At 47.4% G+C, this 26,502-nt stretch overlaps 2 protein-coding genes across 6 annotated transcripts in view; one reads left to right on the top strand and one right to left on the bottom strand.

Annotated features, from left to right (window-relative positions):
• Window positions 1-204: 204 nt before the first annotated feature.
• On the bottom strand, window positions 205-9,097 carry PAQR9 (progestin and adipoQ receptor family member 9). The gene has a single exon (XM_027787321.2). It carries the CDS (start codon window positions 7,823-7,825, stop codon window positions 6,584-6,586), a length of 1,242 nt encoding a protein of 413 aa, XP_027643122.2. The 5' UTR covers window positions 7,826-9,097; the 3' UTR covers window positions 205-6,583.
• A 9,562-nt stretch (window positions 9,098-18,659) lies between these two features.
• U2SURP (U2 snRNP associated SURP domain containing) overlaps window positions 18,660-26,502 on the top strand; it is a 46,161-nt gene continuing 38,318 nt past the window's right edge. For 3 of the 5 annotated variants that reach the window (XM_055816850.1, XM_055816852.1, XM_055816853.1), the window contains exon 1: window positions 18,664-18,864. In XM_055816850.1, coding sequence (XP_055672825.1) covers window positions 18,820-18,864 — 45 coding nt within the window. In that variant the 5' untranslated portion in view covers window positions 18,664-18,819. Of the gene's footprint in view, window positions 18,865-26,502 lie in introns of all 5 variants that reach the window. The other 2 variants (XM_055816854.1, XM_055816851.1) reach the window with 2 other exon arrangements.

Genomic DNA, 26,502 nt, shown 5'->3' on the forward strand with positions numbered 1-26,502 from the left:
TAAAACATAAAAGGCAATAAAAAGGCAACATCACTGTTGCTGTGGTGTAGTGCTTTCAGAAATACTAACACCACCATACAAGAATCGGAAGTTCCTGTACTTATGCCAACATCTGTGTTTGACGATAACTACATTCAACACACTCCTAATCCTACAGGTGTCACAGTAATTTGTATTAAGAAATGAAAAAACTTTATAAACGCATTTCTGCAAAAATGTACTCAGAATCAACTTTATTTATAGCTCACACCTTTTTTTGCTAAAAATGCATAGTCATTACATATACAGTAGTCAGCATCCAAAAGTGTACAAAGAGTAAATTTTCAAACCTTCCCAACAGAACCAAACAAAATTCACACGTTTTGTTCATTGCATGCACAGACCCTTAAGTGTGATACCTCTTACTAAAGCGTGCTTGAATCTCTAGCAGACAGAATTGACTTGCTATAAACTGTTTCTCCATACTATTAACCCCCAGCTACAACCACAAATCCTAAGGCGTTCACATGAAACAACGAAGCCCTACTTCAGAATCCTCCATGTTCTGAGTATGGCCCAGGAAGCAATTGTCCTGAAAGCGGAAGTCTGCTGGTGGCGTTTCCTTTGAGCAAAAGCCTGCTTCCTTCGTCTTGGTCATTAATTTCTTACTGAATTCAGTGGAATGAAGCAGCATCTGTCTAAGCAAGTTGTGAAAATAATTTAACTTTATTCCACACCCAGCTCCAAGACACTAAAGGTCTTGAATGGCAGTCTGTGTCTTTCAGTGCATGTGACACTCCCTCAGCATCTTGCATCTCATCTGAGGAGAAGAGGGTAAAGTCTCAGCTGTAACTTGGGTGTTGGTTATGTAGCCCTGACTTACAGGTGTCTAACAGAAGCTAGGAATATACTTGGATAAGGCGAATTTCTAATGGTAAAGGCTTTGCCTTAATGAATCGCTCAAGCCCTTTGATGTCTTTGTCGTCTTTTGGGTTTTGTCTCCACTACTGCTACCAGTTAGAAAAGCTCTTAAAAACATTGTCCTCTACTCAGTGGTGCTCTTTCTATCAGTCCTTCCAGGAGAAGGGCAGAGTGGGCTAGCAGGATGATTAGTCAGGGCTCCACGGCAAAGGAGGAGTACACATCTGTGATAAGAAGATCCAAGTTCAGATTTCATTCAAGAATGGGATTGGCTCCATGTTGTTGAACTTGGGGAATGGGAGGGGAAAAGAGAAAGTTGTTTGTCTGATCAATATAATTTTGTGTTCCCAAATGATTACACATCTAAAAGCTTTGTTTGTTTAAGGTATTTTTAATTTTTACTCTGATACACAGTAGATTGAAGCAGGTTGAAATTCCCAATGTCAACTAATAGGTAATCATAGTCTTACAGACACTGATGGGAAATCCTGCTCCACTGGTTCACGGTAACTGGAATATAACCTGCGCCTAAATGAACAACGAGGCCTCATGTCAGCATTACAGTGCCCCTCGGTACAAGTTACCAGTGAGAATATATGAAGAGTATTTAACTCATGTATGTTTCCTCCTTACTCCTGACCCTTAAGCATTTAGTCAGCCCATTTACTACTGCTTAGGTCTTGATTGGTCTCCACCTGAAGCCAGTGGAAATTTTGCCATCAGCTCCAAAGGACACAGGATGTGAACCTCCTAGGAGTATGGCAATGTTGAGGGTTTGTCCCGAGAGTTCATGGTCTAGAAACGTTCATGTTCCTCTCCCTGTGAGATAAGAAGCTACGCAAAAATGTAACATTCTCTCTGCCGGAGTTCAGTAATATTTCTTCTTAGCACCTAGGAGGGTCTTTGCATTTTTAAGTGCTTTACAAACATTAGCTAGTCTTCAGCACAACCCTGCGAGGTAGGTAAGGTATATTCTCCCCATCTTACAGATGTGGAAACTGAGACACAGAGGGTCAAATTCAACCCTGGTACAATTCCAGTGTTTTATGTGAATTAAATTCATTCAAAATGAATACAGTTTAAACAACTTGCCCTAGATTACAGAACAGGTAGTGGCAAAGCAGGGACAAGAACCCAGGAGTGCCTGACTCCTCAACTTGTTACCGGTCATTTTTACTCTCATAGGCAATGAAAAACAGTATAATCTGGGCGATTACTACAGGTATGATTTGCTTCTGTAAGGCATGTGGATGGTAATCATCTGAGTTTAGTGCAACAATACTTTATGAATGCGCTGCCTCAGAGATTTTACTTAAACATGAAGTAAAACTTTCATACTGTCATTTTCTGCAGGTGCACTGTTGACAAAAACCCAACATAGTAGCTGGATTCAGCAAATAAATAATAAGCGCAACACTTGGACAACTAAGCAAAACTACCATTTTAGCAAAAAACAACGTGTTTCTACTTTTAACTGCTAAATTTCTACAAGTGCAGCATGCAAATGAAACCTTTCCCTTTGTTTCCAGACTGCAGACTCCAGTCCTGCTAACGAAGCAGCTCAGAACTGCACAGATATCCTGGGCAGTGACATTCAAATGAATACACTGCAGAAGAAGAAATAGCGTGTTGCCACAGAATACGAGATAATTACAACAGACCAGGTATATCAATCTTGCACGCAGATGAGCTTGAAGCTTACGGGTTATTTGGAAGTGCTCAGAAGCTAGGCTTATTGAATATATGCCAGTGTGTGGACTGCAGTTCTAGGCACGTGCTGATTGCAAGGGGGGTGTCTTTGCCACCAACACTCTGGGAACTGGCCCCATCAACAGTCAGTTCACGTTGGCACAGGTGCGTCAGTCTGACAGTCAGTGTTGGCCAAAGACAGAAAGACACATAGACATTTTCAGGCCATACCCTTGTGCTCCCGTCCTCACCTCATCCCCCGTCCCCACACAGATTCTGCCACAAAAGGCCTGAAAAGCCTTTTTGGTTTTAAAGATGAGTTGTGGAGTCCACAGAGTAGACCTTATTGCAGGTACCTAAGCAATAAAAATATTATGACAGGTACTTATACAAAAAAGTTCATTTTCTAGGATGTCCTTATGCACCTAGTCTGCAGGTTGGACCTCCTGTCTGAGCTCTGGACATGCTTATGGACGTTCAGCCATGTGTGCTTTCATACCAAAAAGAGATCCTGCTCCCTTACAAGTCACACAAATGCTGACATTCACTTCTACATGAGCAAATTCAAGCACTATAATTATAGATAACTTGTTCCACTGTTAACCTCTTTAACTCAGTTTTGTTCCGTCTATATTTACAGAGACTGGCTACTGGACATGGCAAATGGAGCAATTCTCTGCATACATGTCCTTTACTGAATAAACACAGACACTCAGGTAGTGTTTCCCTAGATATTCTCCACACTTAATGTAACTTTTTAATTTGTAGCTACATTTTAAACAGACAAATGAACAAACATACATTAATTATAACTCTTAAAACCTAATCATATCTCCCTGTACCCATTCACTCCTAATTCATACAGCCTGCTTACAGTGGCTCAGACAGCCGTACTTGCAACCAGGATTTACAAATAATTCCACGAAGTGCTCAGGCCCATACACGTGCCTCAATATTTTGCCAACAAAAACCTTTAAATGAAGCATTATTTTTAATATCAGAGCCAGGTACCAAGTCTGCAGTGTGACTGGGGCTCACAGGCAACTCCTACAACAGCAGTAAGATTCCAGTAAAATTGCAGCTGGTTGCAATCCAACCTTTATACTGTTATCTGCCGTTGAGATATATATAGACGACCCTGTGTGGCCTAACTGCAAATATCAAATGTATTTTTACAAGTTAGCAACAGCCTTTTTTGACATTGCCTCTTGAGATGTCCTCTACATCGTGACTGACAAGCACAAATTCATTATACAGTATGCTTTAAAAGCCTTTTTCTTACATTTGGCTTTTACTGTTGCTTGTTTCTGAGCTGTCTTCTTGTGCTGAAATTTGCTGTCCCCAGCCTGATTTCTTTCTTAGTTTTTAATTGCTGGTTGGACATGCTAGTGGCATCTCCCAGGCAAACCCTTTCTACATAATTAGTTTTGAAACTTGGATGAGTCATTGTGCTCTAACTACTATGCCTCTATTATTTTAACTTGAATGCAGCACATTTCAAAGATTTTGGCCTCTTTTTGCAGTTGTGGAAATTCATGGGATGACATCGTTGAAGGTCTTAATCTGTTTGCTTTCTATTGTGAGTTTCCAGGTTTTTTTACAATATAAAGCACGTTTCAAAGCATGACAGTGTGGTGAACCAGCCTCCTCTCCCAGTGGTACAGATCATTTTCTGCTTTATTGGCGGCTGAATAAAGCAATGCCGTATTTATGACAAAACTAAATGAAAATATGTAAAATTAAAAATACATCATGTAGTTTTCATTTTCTTTTAATGCAGGTAGGCAAATAAAAACAGAATGTAGACAGCCACACAGGGCCATGCTGGTTTTTATGGCCCACCAGTGATAACTCAAGAGGCCACAGTCTGGGAACTGCTGTTTCAGAAAATTCTAGCTGATCTTTTTAGAAGACCACATGTGACCCTACCACAAATTATACACTAGCAGAATTGTGGCAAAGAATACATACTTTTGTTAGGCCATTCTCATCATTCACTGAGAATTTAAAAGATCCAAACCATTACAGTTAAAATGGGTTGAGATAAAAGATAAAATGAAGTGGGTATAATTTTCTTTTAGCTTATCAGCTTTCATAGGGAAATTTTCACAAAGCTGACATCGGTACAGGACATATCAATTCTTGGTTTCTCTGATGATTCTGACCCATATTAAGGATCTGACCCCATAATTACTAGCTATAGTCCTTCCTATATTCCTATTGTAAACAAAGGGGGCTTTGTTTACAGAAGACTATGGGACTAGACTCAAAACATTTTCTTGGGGTTCGGGTGCCATTTCCAGGAAAATGGGGAAGACTTGAAGACTCGGGCAGAAATGTTTCCACAAAAGGGGCACAGAGGCTGAGTTAAAGAGCTACTATACTGTTGCGCAGTATGACACCAGTGTTTCCTAAGGAAGTACCACCGTTCCTTTTGCGAATGGGGTATACAAGCAGTTCCTCACCTGAACGTCAAGTTGTAAACCCCTTGTGTAATATTATTGCATACTTGTTACTCCTGTCAGACAGAACCAAAATGCATCTGTTTAAAATCTGCACATAGTTTACAAAAATGTCTCTTTATAGAGAGAGAGTAAGTTCAATCTATAGTCAGCTGTTTGTCGTGTGTCAAGGATAATACCTGGGTTGCCATGAAAAGATACTGCTTTGGAAAGTATCTCATAATTTTTCCCTTTGAACTCCGGCAAAGCTTCTGAAAGAGGATGTCAAAATCCCCAGCTGCAGCCACAACTAATCAAAATAGGAAAAGATGGGGAATGATGAGAAAGTGCTAGCATCCAGTATTTGTAGAACCGGATTTTAGGTCCTGCTCAGATTCAGCGGTACCTTGTTCTGCAACTATTTTAGGATGGTAAATCTGACAGTATGCTCTAATTAAAGAGCAGAAGAAACCAGTTCCATGTAATTCTTCAAAAGATCCAGAATAAGATCTCATGCATCAGTTACTCTCTTTATATCCACAGAACTCCCACTGAGCTTGGCAGGGGCTTATAGAAAGTCTGGCATCTGACTTTGACTCTAAAGGGCTGATTTGGGGGTGATTTTCCCGGGCAGATAAAGGGGCCCCTTAGCAACCCCCTTAACACAACAGATGTTCCTGACGTGCTGGGGGAAGAGCCACGCCATTATGCAGTGCCCTTCTTCTCCCCCCACTCCAAACTAGTTTGACCCCTTTCTGGTTCAGCTATTTTACATATCCCTCTATTTTATTTCAGTATCCGAATGGCTACACCAGCCTCTCACTGTCTGTCTAATTAAAGCCTCTCCTTCAACTAGTAATTCTGTAATAATTCACAGCTGGTTTTCCTCTCTGTTAAATCTATTGTTCCCTGGCTGAAAAGGCTGCAAGACCTTAGAAACTATAGATAGCTATTGATTTGTTTGTATTTAAAATCCAGTATGTGGCTGCAAAGGCCTGTTACAGTATCACAGAGGAGATAAATGTCAGTGCATAATCTGCTAGGAAATTTCACATAGGAGTTGATTAAAAGTCTATGAGTAATCATTGCACAAGTGTCTTCAGGTGTATATATATATACACACATATATATGTAGCTAACAAATATATAGCTAGATATATAAATATATGTATGTATATACACAGCTAGTTTAAACCTAATTGTTACAAAATTAGTAAGTGGCATTCACAGTTCATGCATTCTTCCTAGTCGCAGAGCTAAATTATTTCAGCTTATACTCTAAGCAGCAACATACCAGTAAGCGTTTGCTTGCTTCCCCTGGTAACCTAGTAGTTTAAAGAGCATGAGCAGTTCCGCCATGGTCATTTTCTCTGGCAACCACCCGCGAAAGGGACCTGGCTCTTCCATAGGTGCGTTTCTCCCAGGTTTCACAGCATCTTCAGGACACGGTGGGGCCGATCTGAGGGTCGCCAGTCTGAAGGTTGCTGGGCCAAGGCTCTCCAGCCGAAGGGTTGCCGGTACAGCAGTTGCCATCTTGAGGGTCGCCAGCCCGGCTAGTCCTGCTTGCAGAGGTCTGCGACCTTGAGGAACCTCCTGACGACCACGGCCAGGCACAGCGTCAGGAGCAGCATATACCCCACAGTGCCCAGGTAGGTGGGGGCGGCCAGGGGTGCCTTGAGGAACTCGGCCAGCCCATCCTCCACGTAATGCACCTGGTCGTAGATGCTGAGGAAGGTGAAGATATGGAAGAGCTGGTGGCTGTGCCCCACGATGTCGAAGAGCCCCGGCTGGATCCGCTCGGGGATTTTGCTGACGTTGAAGAAGGCAGCCACCAGCAGCCAGAAGTAGCGCCGGTAGAAGTAGACGAAGAGCGTGGGGTTGCGGGTGCGGAGGTCAAAGAGAAGGCTCTCCAGCATGATGGGGCAGGCCATGCTCAGCGGCATAGCAAAGACGAAGGTGCGCACGGCAAAGGGGTAGGCGCAGCAGGCGGCACGGCTGCGGCAGCAGGCGGCCGTGCAGCCCACGGCCAGCGCCAGGGCCACCGGCAGCACCAGGGCACGGTAGGCCGCGATGGGCAGGCTGCAGTCCAGCTGCCAGCCCAGCCGCTGCTGCACATAGCGGCTCATGGCACCAGCATCCAGCAGGCTCAGCCCTGGCAGCAGGTAGTAGGAGTAGGCCACGGTGCTGGCGAAGCCGTAGTAGCTGATGGAGGCATAGTCCAGGTAGAAGAAGGCGGCACGGAGGCGCGGGGAGAGGCAGCTGAAGAGGTGGGCCGTGCAGCTCATAGCGAAGGTGAGCAGCACCCCCGAGGCGTAGCACCAGAGGGGCAGCAGGGCCGGGTGGTGGAAGGGCACGTCCCCGGCGCCCCGCAGCAGCAGCAGTTGCCCGAAGCGGCTGAGGAAGAGCAGCAGCGGGATGAAGTGGGTCCAGAAGTTGAGGGTCTCGTTGGTGGGCTGCAGCACCGAGGCCAGGCACTCCTGTGCCGAGCAGTGCAGCCGCCGGTAGCCCGAGAGGATGAAGCACTCCACGAAGTCCTCGGGCACCTCGTCCCACCGCAGCAGGGCGGCAGGGCGAGGAGGCGGCGCCGCCTCCTCCTTGTCCCCCTCGCCGGCCGGCATGCTGCTGGCCCCGCCGGCCCCGGGCCCCCCGGCCGCCCCCGGCCCGCCGCCCGCCGCCGCGCCCCGCCGCCGCCGCCGCCCGGGCGAGGCAGAGCCGCTGCTCCCGCAGCCGCCGGCGGAGGAGCCGCGGTGGCTCTGCGCCTCGCCGCCGCCGCCGCCCCCGGCAGCATCACTCATTGCAGCAGGGGCAGTGGCGGCACCGCCGCGGCTCCTCCCGCCCCGCCGCCCGGCATCGCGGTAACTGGAAACCGGCGGCGCATCCAGCGCTCCCCGGCAGCGGGGAGAGGCGCCCCCGCCGCCCCGGGTAGGGTTTCCCGCGGAGGGAGGCGCCGGACACCGGAGCCCACGTTAATGATTGATGCGGCCGCAGCGCGGGGGGGCCGGGCCCGGGGGAGCCCCGCGGCCGCCCCGGCCGAGCCTCCGCGCAAGGCGGCGTGCGGCCCTCGGGGCCCCTCCGCGCCGGCAGCGCGCCCGGGGCAGCGGGCACCGGCACCCGCGGGACGGAGCCCTCCCACGGGGGCGCCTCGGCGCACCGAGCACAAAGCGGGGGGGCGGCGCGGCGGGGGGCAGAAGCCCCGAGGGAGGCGGGGCGAGCCCGCGGGGTCGGGAGATGCCCCGCCGGCGGGACAGGCCTGGGAAGTGGCCCCGGCAGGGGACATCTGGCACCTGGGGGCACGTCTGGCGCGTGTGCTTCGGTGGGGCCGCCGGAGACATGGTTTCTGTGGTGATATTATCCCGTGCCGGGAAGGCAGGCGTTTTCCCGGGCCGAGCGCTGCCGGCCGGGCCGCCCTTGCGAGCGGGGGCTGCCCCCTCCGCAGCTCGGCGCTCCCGGCGGGGCGGGGGCCGCGGTCACGGGCGGGCAGCCCTGCGCTGCGCTGATCCGCAGGCAAATCCCGCGTTTATCGGCGGTGCGGTTATGCAAGCAGCACAGTTACATAATCAGAATATAAAAATACAGGGGAAAGCACTGTACAGGTGTCACGGTACCTTAATGTGCCTGCAGTAAATCGCGGGCAGCATGGAAAGGTGAGTAACGGTGCCGGTGCAGGTGGAAGCCCGAGTGAGGGATCGCTCTCCGCTGCCTCAGTGTTTCCTTTTGGTTTGTTTTCAGATGGCCTTAAACACCGCGTTGCACTAGGTTTTCAAAGGTGATACTCATGTATATATGGTCGTACGGTATATGAGCCGAGGTCCGGTGTAATGAGGACACTCTGCCCAAAGATTTTCATAAAAATCTTCTATTCAATAGTGAGTTGTGACAACGTGAAAGATCTTCTGAACAAGGAGAAAATGAGAAACAGGTTTAAAAAAATTGGCACAAAAAAAGAGTAGTAAAAATATGTTGCTGAAAGCGATTTTCAATGCATTTTTCATTAAAGTACTGATTTTATGGAACCGTCAAAAGTAGGGCAGACTGGTGACACTGCTTACAGCCTTTATAAAAAATTACACAGGGGTCCTGCTGGGAAAATAAACACGACTGAACAGTGCTGAAAAGCCAAGGGGAGGAGTAAAACTTTCAACTTAAACAAAATAATTCAACTGAAAGAGACTTACTGATGATCCTAAAGGTCTTTTCCAACCTAAACAGCTCCATTCTATGATATTTTTAGGTAGCGGGCCTGATGTGCTCTGATGCTAATGCATGTTCGAGGGGGCGCCTGGTGGCGTGCAGGGACACACCAGCCGGACACTCCTGGAGGAGTGACAGAGAGGGCTCTGCCTGCAGCGAGCCTCAGCTGCACCCGGAGCCAGCAGGGCCCGCTCAGTGGGCTCTGCAGCGCGGGGGTTAGGGAGGGAAAAGGCTCAGCCTTGGGTGGAGGTCGGGCTTCTCATGGACAGGCTCCCTCTGCACCAGAGAGACCACCCTGAAGAAGAGACAGGCCAGATGCTGGGCCGTTTGCTGCATTACCATAGACGTGCCCGGTGGTGAGGGGGCTGTAAGCTAGAAGATACCTCCTTCCCTGCCCTGCTCCCACCACACACCACACCACCACACCACACACGCAGGCACTCCCAGCAGCGCTCTGGGGATCGTTTATCCCAGTCCGTAAGTGATACTTTCATTGACAGTGGTGAGTGCCATTGCAGGCCCTAAGGAAGAGGACCAAAGTGACCGTGATCTTCAGCCTCCCTCACCAAGGTTAGATAAGGCTGGCTGGGAGCAATCTGGTTTTAGACCTGCACTGAAGAGCCTGTTGGAAAGCCACCAGCAGCTGTTGCAACAGATGGTGTCTAAAGAACAACAGCATCCACCGCTGATTGGGAACTGTTGGCCTTGCAGTGGCAGCAGGGCTCGTTTGACACGTTCTGGCTTTCCTGCCAACCTCCAGACTTTCAGGGATGTGGGAGGCATTCAGCCCTCTTGCCTCAGGGAGTACCAGGGTATCACCTGGCTTCCTGGGAGAGACACCCCCTGTGTTTTTATGGGGGACAGCCCAGGCTGGGAGGAGCAGGTGGGATCTACTTGAGGTTCAAGACTGACACAGTTTTGGTGGCCCTGTCTGAGTATTGGTGGAGATCACCGCTAACAGTGCAGATAAGATAAATGTCTGGAAATTTCTCCCTACTACTGATGACTTCTTGTAGTATTTTAAGATGTCTTAACATTTCAGGGGATGGGGGCTTACTGCAAAGCTGAGAATCACTTGAGAGACTTGCACATACCCGCTCCTCTGGAGGAAGCACAGGCCCATGGTAGCTATCTACTTTTGTTTGCTTTGTCCCTGGTGGGTTTACCTGTTAACACTGTCCTACAGATAAATACTAGCAGCGTAAAATAAATACACATCTTCTTTTCTTTGCCTCTGTGTGGGGACTCAGCTTTCACTTGTCCCAAGTGCTCTGCTGATCTCACACACATAACCTGGGTCTCCACACCTGGCCAGAAAGTGCCAGGGAGATCTCTGAGCTTCTAAAGATCACAGTTCACATCATTGCCAGGCGACAGCAATGTAGCTTGAGAGGCCACATTAATGAAACTCGTTACTAATGATCTGGTTCTTCTGCTTTTTTCCAAGGCTGCCTCCTTACAGGGGAGAATGGTCTCTGAGGACAGATTGGGCTTTCATAAAGGCAACTGCATAGATCTTACATTGGGTTAATTATTCTGCCCCCAAGCCAGCTGTGGAGTAGCGTACTGGGAACCTTACAGTTTAAAGCACTTACAACCTCAAAATAGCCTCTTATTCATATGTAGTTCATCGAGTATTACATGACATAGTATTACATGACTATTATGTGGTAGGCCAGGGAAAATCAGGGCATTTGGAGGTCACAGAGAGGAGTCCACGTAATGTAGTGCGTGAAGAGGCCTCTGCATTTCTCTAACCAGAGTCTATATTTAGACGGGCATGGTCAGCATATACCAGGGTTTCTTCCAGCATGTGTAAAATTTTCTGCAGGCTTTCTCTCCAAATAACCTTTGAGAAGGCTCTTAAAACACTGATGAAGACACTGCCTAATGAGGTAAGTAATGGAAGATAATGTTAATGAGTGCTGGCTGAAGACTCAAAGAAAAAGATGTGCTAAAACACCAAATGTGAGTTTGTTTCTGTTATACTTGTGTTTTATTGGTTGTTGAAGTCCTTTCACAAGGTATCATTTTGCCTGAAATATCAAAAGCCCTATTAAGGTATTCTGAATTACTTTACCCCTCCCCAATGAAATTATGCCTTTTGGTTAAGAGAAAAAAAAGAGCAAGCCAATTTCATCTTTTACACTCTAATATACTCAGCACACTAGGGAAGAAGCTGTACTTACCCCTCTTATTAGAATCATAGAATGGTATGGTTTGGATTGGAAGGGACCTTAAAGATCATCTAGTTCCAACCCCCTGCCATGGGCAGGGGCACCTTCCACTAGACCAGGCTGCTCAAAGCCCCATCCAGCCTGGCCTTGGGCACTGCCAGGGATGGGGCATCCACAGCTGCTCTGGGCAACCTGTGCCAGTGCCTCACCACCCTCACAGGAAAGAATTTCTTCCTAATATCTGATCTAAATCTACCCTCTATGATCCATTGCCTTTCTGAGTGAGTAAAGACATTAACTTAAATCTACCACTGGTGAACAAGTCCTCTGGTGAACAAGCAATGGTGGCGTCTGGAAGATTTAAGATGCTTTTGAAGATAATACCCTCAGCCTCGCCCGATTCAACCCACTCACACTGGCAAACATCAATCTTAGGAGCTCTTGCTTGACATAATCCTTTACCATACAACTCTGACTCTCCCATTTCTTTTTACTTTCTATATTTTCACCTTCAAGACAGATTTCACTGATTTCTTTCTTAATCAGAAGTTTTGTCTGAGTGAAAACATTTAACTTCTCTGTTTGCTCTGGATTTCTATCCTTGCTCACTAAAATCTGTTTAGTAAATCTGATTCTGTTCTGACATCTACGGAACCCCACTGACCTCACATGAGTGAGGGTAGAATTTGGCTTTTTATTTAAAAAACGAGTAGGTGTTAAAGAAAGAGAGGCTTTGGCTCATCTAACTTTGTTTAATGTAGCTCACACTTGCAGTTTCTGTGGGAGAACATCTTAAGAGATACACAGACATACAAACATGGTTCTTTTTGTTCTATGTGATTTTTGTTTTTAATCCTTTCCCAAGTGTGCATCAATTTTGTGAAAACAATGTCTTTGTAGGTAACATTCTACTGCAGAGATTACCATGTTTTGTAATAATTGAGTAGGCACAGTGCTTTGATCTAATACTGAAGACATTAACTTGCCTTTAGAGATCCTACCCCACTATCTTTTTCAGATTGGATAAACAGGAATCCTGGCATCATTTTATCCTTCTTGAGTAGGGATAATTATACTTTATAAATATAATTCCTTAATAGATAAAGAAAATTGAAAGTGATACTTGTATTTTAAAGCCTCACTTGGAAGTGAGAAAAGCTAGATATGGTAAAGGGAATAACAGTAACTGACAACATCATGGTTGGATAGCAATGTTCATTTTAACCTCTCTTTCACCAGGAGCTAGCTTCTGATTTTCTGCCCTCTTTACCTTCAAGTTGAATATTTTCAGGTTTGTGCTCTCTTCATGCTTTAAAAACCAGCAATAAAAGCAATCTGAAATAATCTTAAAAGACTCTAAACATAGCAAACTGGGAGAAAACACTTCACATTTTAAGAACATTTCTCTGAATGTTTGGTTGTTGTCTTCTTTAAGTTCTTGTTTTTGAAAGATTAGGGGTAGAACTTGTGTTTTTCTGTACAGCAGCAAATCTGAACTTAAGTATTGCAGTGAAAATAGTTTCACTGTGATGAAGAATAGCATACTGGGTGTATGCATATTTCATATATGTCTTCCATGGTCAGAATCCACCACCGTGTCACCCACCAGGGGCTTTACAGCAAGAGCAAAGTAAAACTTGTCCTTTGCAAGGGTTGCAGGACTGAACCCCCACTTACAAAATGCATGGCTAAGAAATTGTTCTGGTTTTATGTGCTAAGCGAGAGTGTTTGTTCCAGAGTGCAAATTGCTACTTGCTGTTAGCTGGAAGCAGGGACTCTTGGTATGGACAAAGGAAAGATTGGCATTGCACTCATCTTGAACTTCCATGCTTTTGAACAGCTGATAAATTTGCACATCTGCATTCTAGCCACGCAGGCTAATTCTCTCAGACAAGAAGCTGCAGGAGAACTTTTGAAATTAAGCCTTCATTTGATACTCGCACTAATGCCTGGGAAATACACCACAAATTACTGACCTTTCTCAGCTAGACAGCACAAGTCAGATGTTGCCCCTGTGACTGGTCTGTATAATGGGCCTCAGCGCATGAGGAGTCCCAGGGGGAGAAACGCAAGTTCCCTGATAAGACACATGTCCCAGGAAAGCTGCAGGGTCCTAGAAGAGAAAGCAGCTGCTGAACGGCAGGACTAGAGCAGGACCTGCAGTTGAGAGAAGGTAGGGCACCAGCACCAATGGTGGAACAACAAAGAGATGGCTCCAGCCAGGAGTCAGAGAGCAGACAGGGCAGTAGCAACAAGTCCAGGCAGCTGGGAACCTCGAAGCCACATTGCCCTCCAGCCACCCTTTCTGGCTCTTTTTTTGTTATTATGGGGGTCCCTCAATTCAGCCCAGGCTACCTGTGCTCCAGCTGTGTGTGCTGCCAGCCTCTCACCTCGCCTCTGCCCTGCTCTCCTGCACTGCACTCCCACAGCTTCCTAGCAACCCAGCAGGACACAGGGGAGCGTGCATCTACCTATTTTGAGAATCCTTGCCTAGCAGTTTTCAGTCTCAGGGGTGGGAGGAGATGGGGGTAGAATAAGGGAAAAGAAGCTGGAAGATTTCATCCTAAGCAATGGGGAACAGCACACAGAGCCTGTGGCTTTAGGGATCTGTGAGCCACTACTGAGGGCATGAAATGACTCCCAGAGTCAGAAACCTGTACGCTCAGCAGCCACACATCTTTCTATTCCTGATCTGCCCGCCTTGCGCTCTCAAAGCATGCTTCCTTTGCTACAGGGAAGAGAACTTCCACAACACTTTAAATCCTTCCTCTCCCCTCCCCTCACACCCACCTTTGCAAAAAGACTGCAGCAGTTCAGCTGTGCCCTGGCCTGGGGTGAAAGCAAGGGAGAGAGCTCCTCTGAAAGTGGGGGAAAAAACCAGCCAGAAGGACAAGGGTAATGCACTACAGCATGTGGTTTACTTAATGTAGCTTATTGTTAATTATTTATGATAATTCATGATTTTCCCTAGTATATTGCCTAATGCTATCTGTCACTGTAACAACAGTTAATAAACGACTCCCAGGTCTGCGTGCAACCAGGCCTACTACGTTATAATGAAAAATGTCTAATATTTCCTTTTTAATATTATTATTAGCCTATCCTTTCCAGCATTAATTCTCCATAGATTTCTGCACCTCGCTGCTTCCTTTCCATCCCTCTCTCCTCCCTCCCTTCCCCATTAAGCCCAAGACACTGACATGTGTTGTAATTCACTAACTGTACACAAGTGCTACTGTATTATTGCAATGTGTTATAAATAGCACAGATTCTGGAGTACAGTTCATTCTGAAAAATTATCTTTAGAGACGACCTTTGAAACTCTAAGTATATCTTTCCTGTTTTTCACAGCGTGCTCTCGATCATGATGCTCTTAATTTGGTGCAGTTTATTAATTAAAAAAGAGCATAGAGGCTGAGCAGTAAGCAGAGGATTTAAACAATGAGGTGGATAATTAAAAAGGATTAATGAGGTGGATTAAATAAAGGGATTGAGGCCAAATAGAGCACAAATTTTCTAAACCTCAGTGGCTCCAAAACTATAGCATCCAAGGGCGCGTTCCTCTTTCCAGCTAGATGTTTGTTTTTTATCTAGAAGTGTCAGTGTTTCTTTTGTGCCATGTTTATTAATGCAGTCCCAGGAGATCGAAGCAGCACCTAGTGCCTCCCTCTGCGGCCCTAAGTGCCCCTTCTATCAGGTGCAAGTTCCCCAGCTGGCCTGCTTCCAACTCATTCCTGCACTTGTTTCCACTACCATGTTAAAAAAATCCCAAAGCAGGTCATGGGTGACACTAATTCGGTGCCTCTGCAAGGTGGTGAAGTGATTCTCAAGAAAACTGAGAAAGTCAGGGAAAGAGAAAGACGACTTGGATTCTGAAGCTGTAACATCCCGCCTAATCCATCTCCAAAGCTCCTTGGCCAACACCATTCCTTCCTGTGGAAGGGCTCCTCTACAGGCAAATCTGGAGCTCAAAAAATCCCCAAAAGACTGATGGAACTGTCCCCAAATCCTGCTACCAAGGGGTGAGTTTCATTTCTACCTCCTTCCCTCCAAGCCCGCAGTGATCCCACTTCAAGCCTGTGCAGAGCCCTGGGGTACCCTGCAGACATGAGCACCGTCCTCCCGAGCCAGAGGCGAGGCCCTGGGCACGTGGCTGCAGCGATGGCTGCACGGATGGCAAAGGCTTGTTGTAAATGCCTATTGCTGAAGGGAGCTCAATGAACACCTGGTATCTCTTGATTCTTAGCTGCTAATCCATGACCAGAAATGTTTTGCGTGTTGTTTTGCAGGTGGTGAGGGAGGCCTGCAGCACCAGGAGAAACATGTCCCGGTTTCTGCCGCACGGCCTTCTCTGCCCGCCTCACTTGTTTCTTAGCTGCAGCGGCACTATCTGGTCAACTGCTTATTTGGTTGCAGCGTGAAGCAATTTGCATCTGCAGAACGATTATTATTAACCGGTTTTATTTTGCTGGCTTTCCTGTGACTGAGGCTGTAGGAACCGGGTAGCGGAGCACCTTACCCGGGCGGGGCGGGCGGGCCCTGCCCCCTGCCGGAGCGTGCGCACAGCGCGGCGGGCGGCTCTGGCCGGCTGCCCTCGGCACCCCCAGACTCCCCTAGGCTCTCGCCGGCTCCCCGCGGCTCCCCCCAGCTGCCCCCCGCTCCTCTCGTTTTCCCTAGGCTCTCCCCAGCACCCCTCGGCACCCTTCAGCTTCCCCCAGCTCCCTTCGGCAGCCTCCGGCTTCCCTTAGCACCCCGCGGCTCCCCTCGGCTTCCTTCAGCTCCCCGCGTCTGCCCCCCGCTCCCCTCGGCTCCCCCCAGCTCCCTGCGGCACTCTGCGGCTCCTCCCAGCGCCCCCCAGCTCCCCGTGGCTCCCTCCAGCTCCCCTTGGCTCCCCTCAGCACCCTATGGCTCCCCTTGGCTGCCCCCAGCTCCGCTTGGCACCCCTCGGCTGCCTTGGACACCCTTCAGCTCCCCGCGGCTCCCCCCAGCACCCCGTGGCTTCCTCCAGCTGCCCCCAGCTCCCTGTGGCTGCCCATGACTCCCCCCCGGCTCCCCTCGGCTGCCCTCAGCTCCCCGCAGCTTCCTTCAGCTCCCCTCGGCACCCTTCAGCTGCCCTGAGCTCCCTGCAGCTTCCCCCAGCTCCCCTCAGCACCCTCCGGCTCCCCACAGCTGTCCCCAGCTCCCCTTGGCACCCTTCAGCTGCCCCCTAGTTCTCCTCAGCTGCCCCCAGCTCCCTTCAGCTCCCCTCGGCTTCCCCCAGTTCCCCTTGCCTCCTCTCGGCTTCTCCCAGCTCCCCTTGGCTCCCTTCAGCTCCCCATGTCTGCTCTCGGCACCCTTCAGCTCCCCTCAGCTTCCTCCAGCTCCCCCCGGCTTCTCCCAACTCCCCTCAGCTCCCTTCAGCTCCCCATGGCTGCCCCCAGCTCCCCTTGGCACCCCCCAGCTCCCCGTGGCTGCCCCCAGCTCCCCTCGGTACGCCCCAGCTCCCCGTGGCTGCCCCCAGCTCCCCTCGGCACCCCCCAGCTCCCCCCAGCTCCCCCCAGCTCCCCTCGGTACACCCCAGCTCCCCTCAGCTGCCCCGGCTCCCCTCAGCTCCCCGCCGTCCCTGCAGAGCGCTCCTCACAGGAGGAGCAAGAAGCGCTGGTAGTTTTCCCTTTCATCTGCGCTGCTGGCCTTGCGTATTGACCCGCTTTTTTTCCTGGTGTTGAGGGAGCACTTCTCCCTCAGCTCCCGAGTGAGCGTTTGCTTTCATATTGCTTGTGGTGTTCCCACCACTCACTAGCCGACGCATCGGGCCTGTCGGGACCTATGTGATGGCCAGCGTCGCCTGCGCTCTGGCAGTCGCAGTGAAGACTCGCTGCTGAACCTTCACCCTAGAGACTGGCACTGGCAGAGCAACACGCTCTGGCCAGGCCGTCCCCTCAGGCAGCTGCGTGCACACCTGCAGCAGGCGAGGTTTCCCAAGGGTTTTGCCCTCCTCTAAACTTCCAGTCCCCTGCAGTTGCCCATGCCCTCACGCTCCCCTTTTGCCTCATCTGGAAGCTCCCACTTCATCCCCCGCTGACAAATGTGGTTATTAGCGTAGGCCCTGCTCCCTCCCGCTGCTCACAGAGCAGTAGGTGGAGGGAGTTGGTGGATTTAAAGCCTTCATTCATTTCTCTGTATCTACTGTCTTTTCTTTAAGCATTATCTCAGCCCCAGCATCTCCCACGTGATGCTGAAAATCTACAAAAGCAGGAGAACGCAAGTCTCATGACAGAAGTTACGTGACCTCTTGCTATAATCTCTAGTTAAGCTACGCTGAATAAAGTTGCAGCGGTGGTGGGCTGTCAACCCAATAACGGAGGATTTGTTGCGCTATCCTTTCCACTGTTTATTCCTAGGCTTTTCTTGATCTGATGTAATATTTTGATGTTCTTCAACATAGCATTCTCCCTATTTCGCTTTGCTAGATGTTCAGGGGCGAGCTCTGCCTCCAAACTGTGTGACCACACGCCACTGGGTGTCCAGGGCCGTGGATCAGCGGATGAGGAGAGCTGAGCAGTAGCCAAAGCACAGGGTGCTGCAGCTGCCCAGCTCACTGCCCGTCCTGCCCAGCCTCACCCCGGCTGAGGCCTTCCCGCCTCGAGCACAGGTTGGGCCCTCGGGGTGCACCAGGAGCGCTCCGGGCACTTCCACATCGCAGGGCACCCGGGGACCCCATGGGCCTTCCCTGCGCCCTTAAGCAGTCCTGTTGCTGCCCTACTTATTCCACCTCTGCCTGCATGAAGAGGCTAATTAGTGGCCGGCCCGAGTTGTTCCCAGCTGGCACCGGCAAACTGTAGGAAAAGATCGGGTAATTCAAAAAGGCCCCGTGTGATTCTACAGCGCCGTGTGAGCCGACGCCCCCCCCCCCCCCCCCCCCCCCGCCCGGTCCGCGGCGCTCCGGCAGGGCGGGTCGGGGCTTCGCGGCCGAGCGCCGGCTCCTGGCGTCAGGGTTCCTCCCGCGGGTCCGCCTGTCCTCGCACGGGCCGGAGAGCTGCCGGTGCCCCCCGGCGCGCCACGCCGGTGCCCGGCCCATGCCTGCGCTCTGCCCCGGCACCGCGGGATGTCGGGCGAGCGCGGCCTCCCGCCGCGGGCTGCCTGCCCCCGCCTGCCTCACCGCAGCTGGTAGCTAGGCAGATTTGGGTGGCCTAGCGACCCCGCGCGGGTTTTCCTCTGCTCGTGTGAGAGCAAGAGGCTCCGCACAGACACGCACTCCGCCGGGGACGAAGGGCCGCACACCAACCGCACACCGCACATCGCGCGGGGACGGGAGGCGCCCCGCCCCGGCGGAGGCCGCCCCATCGGCGGCTCGGCCATCAACTTCCCGCCCTCCGCTCGCGGGCTCGGTGGGATCGACGCTCGCTTCCTCACCGCCAGGGCTGAGCGAGGGGAGAGGCAAGATGGCGGACAAGGCGCCCAGCGGCTCGCAGAAAGCCAGTGGGAAGGTGAGGCCGTTCCGCGGGGCGGCCCGCGGCCCGCCGGCCCGTTCCGCCGCCTGAGGGCATGGCCGCCGCTCGCTGGCGCGGCAGCGGTGCCCGGGAGTGGCGGTGCGACGAGGCGCGGGCGGCGCGGCCTGCTCCGTCCCTGCTCTGTGCCCGGGGTGACTGCGGGCCCCGGGAGGGGGTGGGGAGGCGGGAAGGGGGCGGTGCGGCGGGCCCGGGCCTCTCGCGGGGCATCCCCGCTCCCCAGGACCACCGTGGGCACGTTTCCACCGCAGGCTGGCAGCAGCGGCCTCCTCGCGTCCCCGTTCCCCCGGCGGAGGAGTGCGGGGAGGTTGGCGCGGGGCCCGGCGGAGCGCGCTGTAACCGCGGGCGCGGGGCGGCCTCCTCTGACCGGCGTATCCCCGCTTTCGGGTGCGGACAGCTAGGTAATGGTCGGGTCTTACCCCTGGCCGTGTACGTGTTTAATTTCGGTCGTGGTGGGAGACCTGATCCCACCATGGGCCGAAGCTCACGTGGGCTTAGTGTCCAACTTGCGAATGTGACGGAAAGCGACCATTTGAGATGCAAGTGTGTTCTTTCGATTTACCAGTGAAATTACAAATTTCACAAGATCACCGTGGCGTTCCCTGCTCTTTTGATTGTGCCTTCTCTACTTCCTGTAATTTCGGTCTGTTGGATTTGCAGACCACAAGTCCAAGGTAGTGCGGAGTTCCGGCAAACTTGTCCAGAGCAGTGCGCTGGAGCCAGCGCCTGGCTGGCTGCGGGCAGGAGCAGCACAGAGCCGCCTGCTCCCTGAGCGCCTCTCCTGCCAGGGGAGGTGAGGGTGAGCCGTTTTGAGGGACGATCTGGCAGCTAATGGTATGAGAATCGGCGATTAGCGACACTCCCTTTCACTCACCTTGTTGCAGGTTTTAGGACAGAAGTATATAAATCTTCTGGTTTTTGGTGTGGGGTTTTGTTTTTTTTGGGGGGGTGGGGTGGAGGGGTTGTTTAGGGGTGAGTGTGTAAATCGGTCAAGGGAGAAGCCGTATTTTGTCTCAGGAATTGCCAGTGCTACATAGATTAATAGTTTTTACCCGTTTTTGTATTCAGCTAAAACAGAGTTTTTTTGGTTTGGGTGGTTTTTTTTTTTTTGGTTTTTTTTTTAGCTGCTAGGAAACTAGCTGGAATGTAGTTACCAAGAGCTTTTGCATGTTTACCCAGTTGGTGTTATTAGAGTAGGAGAGTTTTATTTTAGTTTCCCTTTTATGATCTATTCCAAATATTGCCAGGAAACGTTTCACTGGATCTTGCCTTTGGCTTGGAACTGCAAGTAAGAGCTGGACAGAAAACCTTACTACTTAAAGTAGGTCTTAATTTATGGAGAATGGCTTCCAGGGAATAAGACGTCCTGGGATTTCAAGTATAATTAGATACAGAATAATAATTTAAATATTGATTACTGCAACTGATAACGTGGTACACAAAACCAACCCAGATGTGATCCCTTTCTTTTCACAGTTGCATCATAGACTTTTTTTGGTTTGTCATTTACTATTTCTGTACTGATAATATTGTTTTTTTTAATATACAGTAATACTTCATTTATAAGAATTCTTTTCAGTCCTAGATCTTAGTTCTGCAGAGCTATGTGCAGACACTTAACTCTCCTTAGTAAGTCATCCATCCCATTGAAGTCAGTGGGGCTACTAGAGAATGTAAAATCAAACGTTCATTCATCTGTCGAGGCCTGTTGCTGAAGTCCTTTATCCTGCCATCTTCATGCAGTTTTCCCTTGCCCCTCAGTTTCCTCTTACTCTAGATGTATATGCTGTGTTTCCAGTAGTCTTTTCCCTGTGCTTTATATTTTAGATCTTTCTTGTTTTGTATTGTTGCTATTATTTTATGTGCCAGAGAAAATAGTGATAGTATGTACCTGGATCCATGAGAATGGTTTTGGTGGAAAAAGATTAAAACGATGATACGCTTAGCTCTTGGGATTTATTTCTGTTAACTTCAGCTTTCTTTGGGGGAGTGGGGTGTATGTGGTGTCTTTTTGTGTGTGTGTGTGATTTCATGAATGTTTGCAATATGTATATCCATAGAAATGCTTTCCAGATGTTTGCAGAAAGAAATATGACACAATGGTACTGAAATTAGTAATATTCTAATTTTTGTAATTAATTTATTCATGCAAGGATAAAAATTTGTGGGTTTAGTTCAGCCTGCATGAAAATGTTTATGATTTAACAATCTAAGCAAATAACCATTTTGCTCAATTTCTTAAAGTAATTATTTGTCAAACGTTTTTATTTTTTTAAATACATCTAAAAAATTAAATAATTAAATGTTGAAGTTTTAGACTCAATTTCTTTTGGTGCATTGTGTTTGCAAGTTACAAGAGTAATTGTACTTGCAAAACAAATATGTCTCATAGACTCCATAGGATATGTTTCAGACAGTTCCAAGATGTGCCGTTGCTGGCTTCTAGCCTACCTCCTGGGGAAGACACAGCGACATTTTGTTTTCTGTGTTCTGTGAAAAGCTGTGGCATAGTGGTTGAAGGCTTTAACACTTAGAGTAAGATACGGTTTCTCCCCTTCAGAATGGGTGGTGTCTGTTCTTCAGTCTTAGTGTCCAAGTACTGATTTTGAAGGTCTAGCCAGTTAACTTTGTTTTATAGTGTAAAATCAAGCTTACTTCAGCTAGGCATTGCCTGTTCGATTCACTGTTTGAAAACCATCGCTGGAGACAGTCTGGGTCTAGGAGCACCCCTTGCTTGTGTCGCTGTGGTGGTAGCTGCTTTTTATGGTTCTGTCAGCTTCTAAATAAGTTGGAGAGGCTCCAATGTGAAATGTGTTGCAAAAGCATCATCTATTCCTTTGTCACTTTGAGATTAGGATAGCAAGATACGTGCTTGAGGCTTCCAGAAGTCTAAACAGTAAAGAGTGACAAAATTAAGGGAGAGAAAGTAGAGACTGCACAGGAGATCAGTGTAGGGTATGGTTCTGAAATGGCAGATACTGTTTATGTTCAGTTATTATCTTGATGTAATGAAATCTTAGTTGCTCAATGACTCTTCTATTTTTGTATTGTATCTTCTGAAAGTAGTGACTATATTGCATGTCTGCTGCTCTTTACATATAATGCTGTATAAATTGGGTACCATGTGGCAGAAGAGATTATCTACTTGGACCAAGCTGTGGGTTTCCCTTTGTCATTCTAAAAAAATGTTTTAACAACATTCCTTAATTTTAAATGCTTTTCTCAGGCTTTTGAGTAAGTTATGTGTTCATTAAATGTTGAAGGACAGTAACTACTTGCTTGTGAATGGGCAGCTTTCCTTGGTAGGTTGAAGTGTATGAAGAGTGGCAACATAAATCTGTACGTGTGGTGAATTATAGTTGTATGTAGCATTTGCAGAATGGTGAAGCTCATGATCTTAACTTTCCCTGTTGTTGGTCAGCTGGTGTCCAGAGGCAGGAGAGGCGTGTGTTCCTGTTAATGGAAGCTTAAAGGAGCTCTCTTCCTTATTTCCCCTCTAGCAGTAGAAAGTTAAATGTTGGCAGTTCCTGTTCGTCTGAGTTTAAGGTTGTAAAGGAATAGCATTCCTTGCAAGTACTTTGGAGAGAACTGTTTTCCATTTACTTTTGAGTCTGCAAGTGATGTCTAATTAAATAGTGAATAATATAAATATGCACTATGCCAGTAAATTTAAAGAGTAAATAGATTAGCTATAAAATAATTTGCAGGTGTTTGCAAGCATTTGTTTTTTTTAGAAGTTTGATAGAGAAAGGGAGAATAAAAAAGACAAGCTGGCTGGAAACCTCCTTGCTTTTCTTGGACTTTAACTTCTTGGTTTAAGCAGTGATTCCATTTGCTTTTCCTTGGTATCAGTGCTGACACAAACCAGTCCCAGCTTTAGCTACTTTTCTGAACATTGTCATGTTTAGTTGATTTGGCATGATTTTTTTTGGGGGGGGAGGGGCCTGCTATGAACTGAAAGCTGGTTTGGCTGAGCCTCCCCTAACTGTCTTATCTAGGTAGTCCATTAGATCGGGAAAAGTTATCTAATTCAGTGTGACCAGCTGCCCAGTATGGGGGCACAGTCAATGGAAGGTGTTGAAATAGGGCTGCAGTGTCTTACACCAGAGTTTCTCATAAATACTTTACCATGAAGCCATTAGTTTCTGCAGCAGCAGGGCTTTTATTTATGTTTTAAGTTGTAGCCATTACAGTTGTAAAAATATTCAGCATTTGGAAGGCCAAGGATTGTCTCCTGGGTTTTATTGGCAGCTGTTGTGCTTTTGTTTGTTGTTCTACTATATGGCATCAGTATTAATTTAAAAAAAAGTTTGCTTATTATAGACAGCATATTTTAAATATTTGTGAAATAATATGATCATGCCAGTTTTACTGAGAGATTGTTAAATTTGGAGTAACTATTAAGAGCTGGACTTGTGGGCACTTGCACTGCTGGCAGAAAGATTTGAGGGAACAGTTGTCTCTTCTCTGTTTTCTTTGGAAGCTGTCATGAAGCTGGAATAAAATTTAAACATCAGGATCTGAGGGAGGGCTCTCTGCTTTGGCTTTCTTATAGGAATTTGTTATAAATCTTATTTGTATGGTCCTTTGAAGGTTTTTTGAGGTTTTTTGTTTTTTTGTTTCTTTTGAAGGTCGAGTAAACTTGGCTAGACTCAGTAATGGAACTTTGAGCAACCTGACCTCCAAGACTGTGGTTTGTCAGGGCCGTATTTTACTGGAATGCCATTTCAGCAGCCTGGATTGCTACTTCAGTTATGTTGGCACTACTCTTTGAGGGACCTGTGCAGTTAAAGTGATTCAGATGGAAAATAGTATGGTTTAGGAAAAAAAATAAGAAAAAAATAGGTTTCGTGCAGAGTGGTAGAGGCAGTGAATTGGGATTAAGAAGACATTTGTACATTGTTTATGCTGGCAATGACTGAAAGATGGACTCATCGCATTTTTTTTTTCTGTCAGCGTTTTGAATATGAAGGAGCTATCCTCACATCTCAGACATTGTTAGGTGCAGGACAGAGCTTTGGGTATGTATGTTTCAACAGTTAGTTCAGTTGAGCTAATAAAACATGATGAGAAGAGGAAAAAAGAATCATGTTCCAGGTTTCTACACAGGTGGGCGACATCTGAAATGCTCCTCTCTGTGAATGTTAGAAAGGCACTGTGATTCTGCTGAGTCAACTCGGCTGGTATACCTCATAAGGAAACAAAATGGACCCTTTGTCCAAGTGATAGGTGGATGCAAAGTGCAGTGCTGTGAGAATTAGCTTTGTTAATAACTGCTATTTAGAAACTGGCAGATAGCAATGCATAATTTTGTCAAGATCACTTAATCCTGTGCTTTGTCGGTACAGTTGCTTGGATGGTCAGAGGCAGTAGCAAAGGGATGAACTAAATTTATACATGGGAAGAGAAGACCTTAAAAATAAAAACTGTTTAAGGAGGACAATAATGTGGCTCTGCAGAGCAGCTAGTTGCTGTGGGATAGGGTTGGTCTAAAAGCTAAAACTGCTTTTAGAAGATTTTAGAGTGCACCTTAGAAATTCTGTTTCTTGGCTTATGTTCAGGGTGGCTTGCTCCACAGTGCCATGGTCCCTGTTGATGGGTTGCGGAGCACCCCTGTGCTTCTAGCTCAGCAACTTACAGACTTTTTTCATCACTGGCCTGCTTTTCCTGCTGTTAGTCTGCAGAATCTTTGTGTGCTACCATATATCTAAAGCCTTTCCAACGAGTTTCATCTGCTCTGTTGCTGGAGAAACAGATTTAGTGTCTTGTTACTTTTTTTTTAAATGTTTTTCCTCAGGATATTGTGTTAAGTGTCATTGTACTGAGCATTGGTACTGTTTGTTACTGTGTGGTGCCTTGTTTGTTGTCCTCCCTGTAGAAGCAGCTTTGGCACCCATCCCTGTTAGAAAGTGTCACTTTCCTAAACTTCTATAAATGAAACGGATGTAGAGAATTGAGAAGTGGTCTTTTCATCTTCCTGTTGCCGAACAGCCTCCTTCCCCCAAGCCGTGCTAGGTCTTGGACTCTGTCAGTACAGTAAGGCAGATGGCGTTGTATTAGTCCACCTTTAAGATTTATCTGTTTAACTGCAGGTCTGAAACTTTCTTTTTTTTATTTTATTTTTTTAACGGTGGCATTGTAACTGATGTATTGGTTGCCCCAGGGTGGTAACTGGCAGCAGGAAGAATGCTGTTTTCAAGCTCCAAAATTCTTTTGCACAGTGTCTTTATTGTATCTGTGTGATGTTATGCTATACATCCGTAAACTCTCTGGGGAAGGACACATTTCCTTAAGCTGCATTTTTACAGTGTGTAGAACTGTGGATAACTGTTCTGTGGATAAAGGTTACTGATAGGCAGTTGTGAATCACGAAAAAATCCAGCACCAAATACAGAGGAAAAGTTTGCAGGAAGTAGTATTAGCAGAAGATGCTTGTGTGATACTTGCCTTCACATGTAGTTTAATGAACTGCTACTGGTACATGTGAACTAAACCTTTTATTAGCTTCTGTGCAAAGTTACGCCTTGTGAATAATGTATAGTTTTTCAGGTAAGTGGGTTTGGGAGGTCCTTGAGAGTAAGACAATCTGTTTATTTTGTTTGGGTTCCCCCCCCCCCCCCCCTTTCTCTTTCTGGAAAAAACTCCAAACATATTCCTAGGAGCCTTTTGCTTCTCCTTTTTTAAGGGTTGTACCTTTGTGACTCTCTTTACCTTTGTGGATTTATTCTGGTTCTTGAAGTGCTGTCTGCCATTTTTTCTAATTTGATTTGACTGTAAAACATGGGAATATACTTATGCAAAGACAAATGTCTTTATCTTAGTTGATGAAAAAGCATGATGCAAAATGAAAATGAGGTCTAGTAAATTATCTTCTAGAGTAGCGTTTGGTGCTTGTCTGTTTTGGAAGACTGGAGGTGGAACACCATATATTACTGTTCCTGGTAGAAACTGTAAATTCCTGGTAATAAGAACTGCTAATATTCTGTAATTAATGAACATATTTTAGCTAATGAAAAGGTTTTATTTTGTTGTAAATTTCAATTTAGATTATGAATTGTGCATCAGGCAGCAATGTCTTAATAGTAGATGTCATGTCAGTGAGGTTTTCTGAAATCTGGGCATTATGTAATTTAAAAATATGTTGGAGTGTTCTCCATCACTGAAACTGATTTAAAAATCTTACTTTAAAAGCAGCCTATGCAAATTTTGTATATACACTGGTTTATGTGTTTAAGTTCAATTCCAGTTTAAAGTAATAATGTTAATGTGTACATACAAATTGGACTTGGTGTTCTTAAGGTGGCCAGCTTCCATCGATGCACGACATACTAAGAACAGTTTTGCAAATCATTTTGTAGTGAGGCAAATACAATCAAACACTCTGTGTAACCTTTTAACAGCCTTTCATGACAACTCTTGCAGATTTGTTGTAACAAACCTAATTTTTTTTCCTTGCAGTGGTGGTAGTGGCATGTTTATAAAATCCAGCTGTGGAAATTTAATGTTTTTAATGGTAGCAAGAGCAGTCTATCTTTAATCCCTTTTTTGCCCTATATTGACATTTTTTTATGTTGTGACCCTGTTCAGATGCATCATTAAAATACATCACATGCATCT

Source organism: Falco peregrinus, chromosome 12, assembly GCF_023634155.1.
Source record: "Falco peregrinus isolate bFalPer1 chromosome 12, bFalPer1.pri, whole genome shotgun sequence".
Classification (NCBI taxonomy): domain Eukaryota; kingdom Metazoa; phylum Chordata; class Aves; order Falconiformes; family Falconidae; genus Falco; species Falco peregrinus.